At 47.1% G+C, this 10,639-nt stretch overlaps 1 protein-coding gene across 1 annotated transcript; it reads left to right on the top strand.

The window, feature by feature from the left end:
• The first annotated feature begins 512 nt into the window (after positions 1-512).
• LOC112832641 (dynein light chain roadblock-type 1) lies at positions 513-870 on the top strand. The gene has a single exon (XM_025883382.2). The coding sequence runs from the start codon at positions 574-576 to the stop codon at positions 862-864; it is 291 nt and encodes a 96-aa protein (XP_025739167.1). The 5' UTR covers positions 513-573; the 3' UTR covers positions 865-870.
• The last annotated feature ends 9,769 nt before the right edge of the window (positions 871-10,639 follow it).

Genomic DNA, 10,639 nt, shown 5'->3' with positions numbered 1-10,639 from the left:
GGACCAGACTGGGGTGGGGGTGGGGGGCGGAGGATGCTCCTCTTGGGGCTAGTGGTTCTCTTTTCCCTTCCACCCAACTTTCGAGTCAGGACAGGGCTGATAATCTCCTTGAAAGATCTGATAATTGGCCCATCAGGCCTTAAGGCATGCAGGTTAAGGATTGACATCTAGTTGCTCCTACCGATTGGTCTGGAACACTTACTTGCTCCCACCTCCATAGTGTTTTCCAGGATCTTTCCCATCTGCTTGCCTTCTTACAATTTTTCTGTTTTTTTCTTGCCCATTAGTTGTTAAGGGTTGAATATTTGAAGCCAGCAGGCCTAGGTCTGAATCCTGGCTCTACCACTTAGTATTGTATTACTTGGACTCCTTGATCTTATTTCCCCATCTGTAAAATGGGGGTAATAAGACCTATTTCCTAGACTAGTTGTCAGGGTTAAATAAGAGAATGTTTCTTAAGTGAGGGCCTGACACTAAGTAAGTGCTCAGTAAAAGTCAGTGAGCAGGCAGGCGCGGAAAGGTACCGGGACTGGACGGAGTGCCGGCGTCGCGGAGCTACCCGTTTGTTTGGAGATGGCAGAGGTGGAGGAGACACTGAAGCGACTTCAGAGCCAGAAGGGAGTACAGGGCATCATCGTGGTGAACACAGAAGGCATTCCCATCAAGAGCACCATGGACAATCCCACCACCACACAGTATGCCAACCTCATGCACAACTTCATCTTGAAGGCCCGGAGCACAGTACGTGAAATCGACCCCCAGAATGACCTCACCTTCCTTCGAATTCGCTCCAAGAAAAATGAAATTATGGTTGCACCAGATAAAGACTATTTCCTGATTGTGATTCAGAATCCAACTGAATAAGCCACTCTCTTGGCTCCCTGCATCATTCCTTAATTTAATAGCCCCCAAGAATAATAATGTTTAATCATGTCAACCACCTGGCAGGTGGGAATCACCTCAGAGCCTACTTAGACCAACCCAGTGACCAAAGTCACCAGAGTCATCCCCCTGCTGGCCAATCACCCTTGAATCCTTGGGAGGGCCTTCTTTCCTCACCTCCAGATTTTGGAGCAAGAGCTTTGAGCAGCCCATGCCCTACTTCCTCCTGACCTTCGGTTCACTTTGTCACCCCTGGAAAAGGCTGTTTTTCTTTAACTAAAAATAACTGAAATGCTTAAAAAAAAAAAAAAAAAAAAAAGTCAGTGAGCAGTTGTCTGTAGAATTCCCTCTCTGTGCTCCTTGGCCACTTTTTGGGAGAGTAGAGATGCAGAGAAAGAGTGATGCCCATGTAGCTGGATAGATGAGGATGACTGCAAAACAGTCGGAAGGACAACAAGAGGGACAGACACTATGGAGACAGGGACAGTTAGAGTTCGAGGAACAGAGCATACACACCAGGCAGAGGCAGAGAGAACAGGAAAGATACACAGGTGGACACAGAGAGGAACAGCGAGAGGTAAGAGAAAGAAGAGGAAGGATAAAGCTAGCCAGACAGAACTGTCAGAGGCCAGAGACGAACGGTTTATTTGCAGAAGCCGGCGTAAGATCCCTGGGCCAAGAACATTCCTGCTTTCTTCTTGCCCCTTGCTATTGTGGGACTCGAATTCTAAGTCCCTGGTCCCCCTGCTGTGCCTCCCCTCAATCTGGTCATCACAGATCTGGCTCTACCCCAGAGCTGGAGCAGTCCTGCCCCCCACTCGTCTGCACACCTCAGCCCCCATGGTCATGGCTACCCAAGTCCATAGGGATTTTTCATTTTGAACACAACTGTTTGGAGTGCAAGAGCATCACGGTGTCAGGCGCTCAGTGCAATAACCAGGTGTAGTTTTACAGTCACTCCCCCCCGACTGTAACAGCACTTTCATATATCTCTGGCTGCGACAGGCAATTTTCTTTCAAAGATTGTTTTTTCTGGAGCCTGTGATTTCTATTCTCGCCTCCAACCTCTGGGATATTAAAACGGGGTCAGTGGCTCTTGGCAGGCTGACCGATTTGTGGTCATTTCCCAGCTCCTCTGTTCATCCTCCCTTGTTGCCACGTCTCCAATCTTGGCATCCCCCTGCCTCTGCACCCTAATTGGGCTAGAAGGAAGTGGCTTCTGTGGCCCTCCATATGGAGAAGTTTGGTGGTGTGTCTAAGCTGAAGAGTGGAGGCTGAGTGGGGTACAGGTGAAGACCCAGGAGAGGATTCACCTTCTAAGCCTCACCCCTGTTCTCCATGGTCCCCACGCCCCCCATGCTGTTCTGGGATGGAGCTGTCAGTTGCTTTCCACAAAAATATTGTAGCTTATTTTCCAGAGGGAACATTTTGAAGAAACTGGTGAATTGAACTAAGATTTAACATTAAGGAATTTTTCTCCACTAGAGACTGGGGGTGCGGTGGGAAAGCGAGTATAATCTCTTTTCCTGGAAAATTCAGAGAATAGGAGGAATTCCCATACAGATTAAGGGCTGGGTTAGGGGAGATCTGGCATATGGGGAAGGAATAGGGCAACCTTGGGATCCCTATTTCCCTAAAGAGAGACTCTATGACTCTGCTCTTAGAGCTGCCGAAGGCAGCCTCTTCCATTGTTTGCTTGGTATGGTAGCTGCTGGCTAGCAAAATCGCTTCCCTATTTCACCCAGGTAGGGGTTCTTTTCTTAGAAGAAAGATCTAAACCTGCTTTTGGGGTTGCCCATTTTAGGATTTCTCTGTTCCCTTCCTTGGCCCATGGTCCGATGCAAAAATCCTTCTTGAAGTCTAACTCCTGTTCCTCTTGCTTTGCCAACAGATCAGATCCCCTTGAAAAACAACATGACACCACACACTCCCCCTCCTCACTCATACCATCCCTTGTTTTTATTAAATAAAAGTAAGTGGAGCTATAAGATGTGACTGGCCTGGATCCTGGCTTCATAAAACAAAACTAACACCCTCTTTATCAAGGGGCTGAGGCATCCAGAGAAGATTTCTTAGGCCATTTTGCTGTCACGTAAATGGGAATCAATATTCAATAAGCCCTTGATGCACTACACTAGCGGTTCACTTAATACCAGCTTCCAGTACCGTAAGTGGCTTTGATATAGGGAGGGCCTGTTTGTAAAATAACACTGCAGCCCTCACCTTCTGGATATTGGATCTGGCTTCCCTTAGGAGAGAAGATTCAAGACTCTGAGCAAGCACAAGAGTCATCTTGCCGGGCCCGCTGCCTCAGGACAGACTCTCCCATAACCTAGCTTGAAAAAGAAAACAGATTCTATGCTTTTAAAGCAAACCATTTCTAAGATCCTAGAGGTTAATAGGCCCACCTTCCTATTAGGAAAATTTTTACTGTGCCTGGTCTGATTGCCTCCCCATTTCCAATAAATTAGTCACATTGGAAACCAATTGAAGGACAGAATTGATTCCACGATTAACAGATGAGAGTAGACTCTTCAGGGCTCTCAGAGCCTGCAGGAGTTAGTAATAATAACCTCATTTCCCTCAGCCCCTGTGTTTGCTGCAGGGGAAGATTGCTGGCCGCCTGGCCCCCTGGTGGATGCATGGTGGGTCTGGGTTTCCCCGTGTCTCGTGATGGACCACTTAAATGTGGTCAATTATTTCAATTATTTAGTTTCCATTCTAGGACATCTTCGCAGGGAGTTTGTGACTTTAGACTTGTTTTCCCACCCAGCTCCAAGCAAGCATGCATTAAGGAAAAGCAATCTCATGTCTGCCTAAATAACACAGATAAATCTTTTGTACAAAAATTTTGCATCATACATTTCAGAGCCAAATGGATTTTCGAAAATTTATCAAATATTTTTGGATTGTCTGTGTTCTTCATTCCCATAGAGTATGTAGGATTCACAGTCTGCGGTGGAAGTGGAAGTTTACAGAGAGATTTATCCTGTATTACGGTCTCAGTTATTTCTTATCCCACTTAGGGGGTTTGACAGTTTGGAGGGAGCTGGGGATAGAAGACTTTTCCATTTGTTATTGTTTGGAGATATACTGGCAGAGGTCGGACCTCCTCTCTGTAGTGATCCTGTAGTTGTCCTTACAGAGGGAAGTTCTGGCTTAAGTTTCCTAGAGCCCTTTTAGACCAGACCTTTAGAAATTCCCATCCTATTGCAGATAGCTTTAGTTGATCTAAAGCAAGAGGCTGGTATTTGGCCTCTGCTTGGGCACAAATAGCAGGAGTGAGCTGTCCCGCAGCATTTGCTTGTATGAAGTTGTTTTTATGGGGTAAGCACTCCAAAGATATTGAGTAATGGGTGCATGTTTTGAAGGAGAGATGGTAATACACTCTTGCAGGTTTCTTGTCTTCCAAATTCCTCACTTGGTGTGCCTAGTATCCTTGGGAAGAGCCCAGTAAAGAGTAGCCAGGAGTGATGAGTTTAGAAGGGGCTCGGGGATTTGATAACCAGTTTCTGGGGTACCTAAATGAAGGAGAAGGTACTTCCTTTTCCAAATAAGAGGAAAAGAGATCATTTAGAGCTGGAGGTGCTGAGATTAAACTTAGCAAAAGACTTCCTGATAGAAAGCACAGCATGACCAGCTCATTAGGTTTTGAGGCCATTCTGGCCTTCCTCCTAGGCGTTCTTTTCTGCTGTCCTGCCTGGGGTGTGAGGGCCAAGTGTCATTATGGTATCTCTCACCAATCAGTTTCCAGGGTTGACTGGATGGGAGTCCCAACTTTCCTCTCCCTTTCATGTCCATCCCTGTTGCAGCTGCATACTTAAAAATTGGAGAAGTGCTTGTCTTTGGTTAGAAGTGCTTTCTTTGGTTAGACAGAAGTCTTCTCTGCTAAGCCTCCAAACAAGCTCTCTTGCTTTAGAAAGGTGGGCATGGAAGATGAGATCAGACCAAGAACATGGACCGAGGACAAAGATGCCAGAGGATGGACCTCCTAGAAGATAGCGAGCCTAAAGTTGCTTTCCTAGGGAAAGAGGTCATGGGCGAGACTTAAAGCTTTCACCACTCGCTGAGATGGTTGGGCTTCTCCCAGCAAAGGGGTATGTGGCCGCATGTTACCTTGAAGAGTCCTACCATGCCATATGCTAGCCTTTTCCTTTGCAGTCTGCTTTCTGCTGGTAATGGAGCAGTTATCAGGGAGCAATATCATCTCAACATAGGCTGTTACTGATGACCAAGCCCCTCTTCCCCTCTGGTTAAACTCCTAATCATTCGGTACCTCTGGCGGTTCATTCTTGCCACAACTTGTGTTCTGGCATCAGTGCTCCCCCACGCAACAGCTGATGACATCTCTTGGCCTCCCCCATCCATTCAGCAACGCCTCTCCCCCCAACCCGCCTCCTCTGCCTGTTGTCCCAGCCTGTAACCCTGATCTCATTTCCTCCTACCTCTCACACCATTCTAAGACCTCTTGCCTCAACCTGTGCCTGCACTCCTTTCTTTGGAGCCCCTCTCATTCCTTTGGAGAGTCTGCTCCTCTCTGATCTAGAGTCTCCCCTGCATTTGTACCTTCCCCAAGACTTTCAGGAACCAGAGGACTCTCGAGAGAGGAGGGTGGCTCCTAACCCTGAGGTTGCCTCCAGTTCCTCAGTGGGGTGGATTTCATGCCTGGGTTGTGTGTTGTTTGTCTGTCTCAGACTTTGCAGCCCCCGAGGCAATGGCTCTGTCTTTGCAGGCTCAGGGAAGCTTTGGCAGCCAACAAATAATAAATAATACCCTGGTAACACCACCTGCAACTTGCTAATGAGTGTCTTTCCCCTGCCTCCCTCACCTCCTGGAGGTTGGGGGTGGGGACCCCCGATTTCTGGGCAAATGGATGCCTTCTCCTATTTACAGTCTGGGAAAATTGAGGTTGGAGGGTGGGGATGTGTTCTTTTCTGGGGCAGAAGAATATGGAAATGACCTTGAGGAGTATACTCAATAAAAAGAGTATACTTCTAGTATTTCTTCTGATTGCAGAGTTTTGGAGAAATGGAAACCTTCAGGAGCAAAGACAGCAGGTCTGGGGGTCTTTGGATTTCTTGGGGGCTTCTGGGCTTTGGTCCCAGAGGCAAGCTGGGGAGCTATCATCTGACCCCCATCTCTTCCCTCAAGGCATGTTTTCCTAAGTAATTGTTTCTTTAAGTTTGATACTCAGGGAGCCATCTTCCTCCAAGTCCATAGGCCACTAAGTGACTCTACTATCTTTGTTCAGTTTGGGACTATTAAAGTTAGCACACCAAAGGCAGTTTTCTTGAAGGCACCTATACCTGAAATTCTAACAGTTGCCACTAGGCAAATCAGTGGTGATTTGTCTTTGGGTCATGTAAAGAGACCAAGACAGGTATGCAGTCTTGTCCATTTATGCATTTCCATATTGTCACCAAAAATGCCATTATTTTAAAGTATCTTTTCGGATGTAGGTTTGGCTCTGTACAAGCCACATATGCCACCAGGCAAAAGCCCTTTCAGTCTTTGTTGTGGTAGTTGTAGTAGCAAAAGGAAGTGAGTAGATTACATGATTTTCTGAGATTGTCTAATGACCCAGCCAAAGGTCCATGGAATTAGTTTGTGGTCCATTTTTCTAAAGGCAGGCTTTGTGGTCTATATCAGAAAGAGCCATTCAAAATAATTTTGGCTTCACTCCAGTGTAGTGATCTCTGTGGAACTGGGTAGGTAGGTTAGGATGTTTTTATTTACTTGATCCACGCAGCTCTTTGGCGTGGTGTTACGGAGGCTGTAAAGTGGGGCAAGAGAGCAGGATCGCCAGTTAATAGAAATCACATTCTGATGTACATACTATGGGTTTGTGTTCAGCTTTTGTGCACAGGCCACTTCTGTAGAAAAACTGATGTTGCCTCTTTTGACATCCAGGAAAATGAAGAGCAGCCCTTCCCTGCTTGGCCATCCAGGGCCACTCCTAAGACTTGAGTTTCCCAGAACCATCCTCCTCAGACTCTCTCTTGATTCAGGCAGTGTTTCTTCAGCTATTTCTCATCTCCTTTAAGAGATGTTTCCCTCATTGCTGTCTCTCTCTTCCAAAATTGCCCTTGCCCGTGCGTACTCCCCCATGCCTCCCACTAGTTCTTGGGGGAGTAAACAGTCCTGTCTGGTATTGGGGGAGACGAGCTCTGTGTTGGATTAATTCTACATGACCCTGCTTGTAGACTGCTGGGGGAGGAGCTAGCCTCCTTTTCATTCCCCTGGAGTCGGCACCGAGACCTGGGCCAAGGAGGCTCATTTTCCCACGTGTAGGAAGCTGATGGGCCCCCCTCCTCTGCAACATTTGGCTCCCTAGGTTCTCTGAGTCACCCCCTGACCCTGACCGTCTGTAGCAAGGGCTCAGACCCATCGAGCCAACCTCATCCAAGAGGGCTTAATGAGCACCTGGCGGCTAAGTGCTTTGAGATCGTTCAGATGAAAAGGGCTGTCAGTGGTTCGGGGGTTATTATTGTCAGGGTGGTGGCGGCGGCAATTACTCTAGATGATCAGGGCATCCAGCTTCCTTTGTCCCTCATGGGAGCACCAGGCTCTCTGAGGAATGGCAAATTGCCTTGCTTTATCTGCCTTGGATTCAGATGGGGTATGAGCAAAGATCCTTTAACGATCTGCCATCTTCCCTCTGGCTGGATAGGTAACACCGAGAAAGCTCAGAAAACTCTGAAATGCTCATTCTCTAGGAGGTGAAGTGGTTCTGGGTTGTGTAGAGCAACAGAAACCGGACTCCTTTCCAGCTTCTGCATCTCCAGAGGGACCAGTGGAGCATTCGGGACTTGGGGATGGAGGATGACCACTTCATTTGACTTTCTGTCTCCAGGACTGAAAGGAGAGGGGAGTGGTTGGTGCATGGGAGCCTGAGAAAACCAATTCAATGGATAAGCATGAGAAGGAAAAAAAAATGGGTTCTGACTAAAGCTGCTCAGGAGTTATGTTAAATTTATAGAAAAAGAGAGGAAACATGTCAAACCAGGGAAGTCGTGGAGGCCTTCCACCTTCTCTGAAGGGTTTTATTTTTATTTTTTATAATTTTTTTAAAGATTTTATTTATTTATTTGACAGAGAGACACAGCGAGAGAGGGAATACAAGCAGGGGGAGTGGGAGAGGGAGAAGCAGGCTTCCCGCTGAGCAGGGAGCCCGATGAGGGGCTTGATCCCAGGACCCTGGGATCATGACCTGAGCCGAAGGCAGAGGCTTAACGACTGAGCCACCCAGGCGCCCTCTCTGAAGGGTTTTAAATGAAGAGAATTTTTATCTCTGACTTGGATGGTTGATGTGGAGGAGCATTCCAGACACAGAAAGATACTGGGGATAACCCTAAGGGGTATGTCGTCCCAAGCAAATAAATCCACAGGCCACAACCATGCCCCGCTTTTCTGCCTGAGAGGACTGGTTGTCCCTCCTAATAGTGAAAGATGGCAGAGGATTTTTAGGGGTCACTCAAATGGGAATTTTGCTCCATTGCTCCTGCAGCCACCTGGATGGGCGGGTGGGCGGGAATGTCACTGGCCCAGGGAACCAGGGCCTCTGCTGCTTCCCATCTTACCTGCATCCTCTGCATCTTTACTCTGGGAACGAACACCTTCCCTTTACCATTTCCACAAAGCCAATCATTTTCCTTGGAAAGGAAGAAGAGGCACAGATTTTCCTTGAGAAGTTAGTTTGCCCATCTTCCCAGGAAGTTAGTTTTACCTCCTAGAGAATCTTCTTAGACATGAGTGGTGCCCTTTTCCGTTTTAAAAGCCTGAAAGGAGGGGCGCCTGGGTGGCTCAGTCCTTGGGCGTCTGCCTTCGGCTCAGGTCATGATCCCAGGGTCCTGGGATCGAGCCCCACATTAGGCTCCCTGCTCAGTGAGGAGTCTGCTTCTCCCTCTCCCTCTGCCACTCCCTCTGCTTGTGCTCTCTTGCTCAAGTTAGTAAATAAAATCTTAAAAAAAAAATAAAAGCCTGAAATGAAGATGTTACACACTCTAGCATTTAAAGTAAATCTCACTTAACCACAGATTGTCCTCTTTTACCTTGCTGTTAAAGCCACAAATTACGAATAGTGCCATTTTCTTCACTCACACCCCTCCCCGTCACAGGTGCTTGGGGTTTGGCTTACATCTCTGCATTGTTTGCTGCCAAAAGTGACAATTGTTCGAATAATATGTTTTACCCACTCTGAATTAAGTGATATTCATTGCAATGATTAAGGATTCTAGAAAGGTCTTTTTAAAAAAAGTCACATGGCTTTGAAAAAAGGATATAAATAAGAAAGTTGTGATCAATATGGAGAAGAGAAAGGTCGGGAACAGAGGGGGAAGATAGAGGAAGTAGGGAGGAGAGAGAATGCTGACTGGGGGATTTAAAGTGTTGAAGCTCAAGCAAAGGAGAATGCTAGCCTGTTACTGAGGCCAGAGCAGAAGCAACTGGACTTTCAGCCTGAGGTCTTAGGACAAGACTAGAGGAAGCACTGCTTTGCTGGGAAGTTGATGGGATTCCCTCTGAGAGACCATAGAATCTGCTGCAGCTAGGAGCCCTGTGCAAAGGAACAGTGAAGGAGGGCAGGGAGCAGAAAGAGAGCTCACTGCAGTGATCCCTCGTTACCCTCCTCCCGAGCTGTTTGCTGCCCTCCCTTATCAGTCAGGATTGTCCAGTCCCGCTGTCTGAAACAGATTTGATGACTCAACCATGACCAATTAGGCGTTAACACATCTATCTCTGGGGCTATCTAGCTATCTTTATGGAGAACAGGATCTTAAATCTCTGCTCATTGGGACAGCCAGAGGCTTTGCCTAAATGGTGGAAAGAGCCATAGACATTTTTCATAATTATAATGACTTTTTACAGGGAAAGCCGTAACTCCTGCTCCATAACTTTAGTGTGGAGCGGAGGCCATTGCAGACTCTGTGATGCGGTGAATGGAGCCATCTGATGGCTGTCTTCTTCAGGCAGTCTGTGCTTTCCTACCATGAACAACTTCCGGGAGCAAAATTCACAAAGGAGGATAAGGTGATTTCTATTCCAAGTAGCTGTCTACTGAGAGCAGATAGACTACAGTCTCTAGAGGCTTTAGAGGTAGTTAGTGACAGAAGGTCAGGAAATGAATGAGTCCTACATAGCTTGGCCAAGGTCCAAATAGCTGTGTGTGGGGAAGGGCATCGCAGGGGGGGTGTGTGTGGAAGAAGTTCTGGAAGGCTTCTTGGGGGAGGCAAACATGCAGAGGAGGAGGTCATTCTTGGAGGAAATGGCCCTTGTGCAGAGGTGGGTAAGATGGAGGTGTAGAACAACTTTAGGAGCATAGATCCCATTATGGATCATCAAGAGTCTTGTCATCTTAGTCTTCCAGTCCATTAATTACCTCATATTCAATCTCTCCCAGTAATCCTCTATGCTTTCATAAGAATTTCATGACACCCCACGAATCAGGCCTGAGATCATCCTGTCTCACCACCCCTCTCCTTGGCCCACCATCTCTAATGAATGCTTTTTGGTCTTTTTACTCTTCCCCTGTAAGACATATGTGAGAATATGAACATTCTTTCCTATTGTACTTCAGTAGTTTGATTTCCCCCAGATTACTAGACAATCTTTTCCTCATCCTTCTAACAGTCTGTGCTTTCCTCATTACACCTCAGAAGCTCTTCTGGGCCAACGGGAGGGCAGCTTGTCAAAATGTGAATAACTGGCCATCCCTCCTCATTTCCCAAGCCAAGTACCCCAGGGTCTTACCTTGTCTGAT

Source organism: Callorhinus ursinus, unplaced genomic scaffold, assembly GCF_003265705.2.
Source record: "Callorhinus ursinus isolate GAN/ISIS: 27379988/994484 unplaced genomic scaffold, GSC_fseal_2.0 scaffold44, whole genome shotgun sequence".
Lineage (NCBI taxonomy): Eukaryota > Metazoa > Chordata > Mammalia > Carnivora > Otariidae > Callorhinus > Callorhinus ursinus.
Note: the sequence above shows the minus strand (reverse complement) of the source record. Positions and strands in the feature narration are given on the sequence as shown.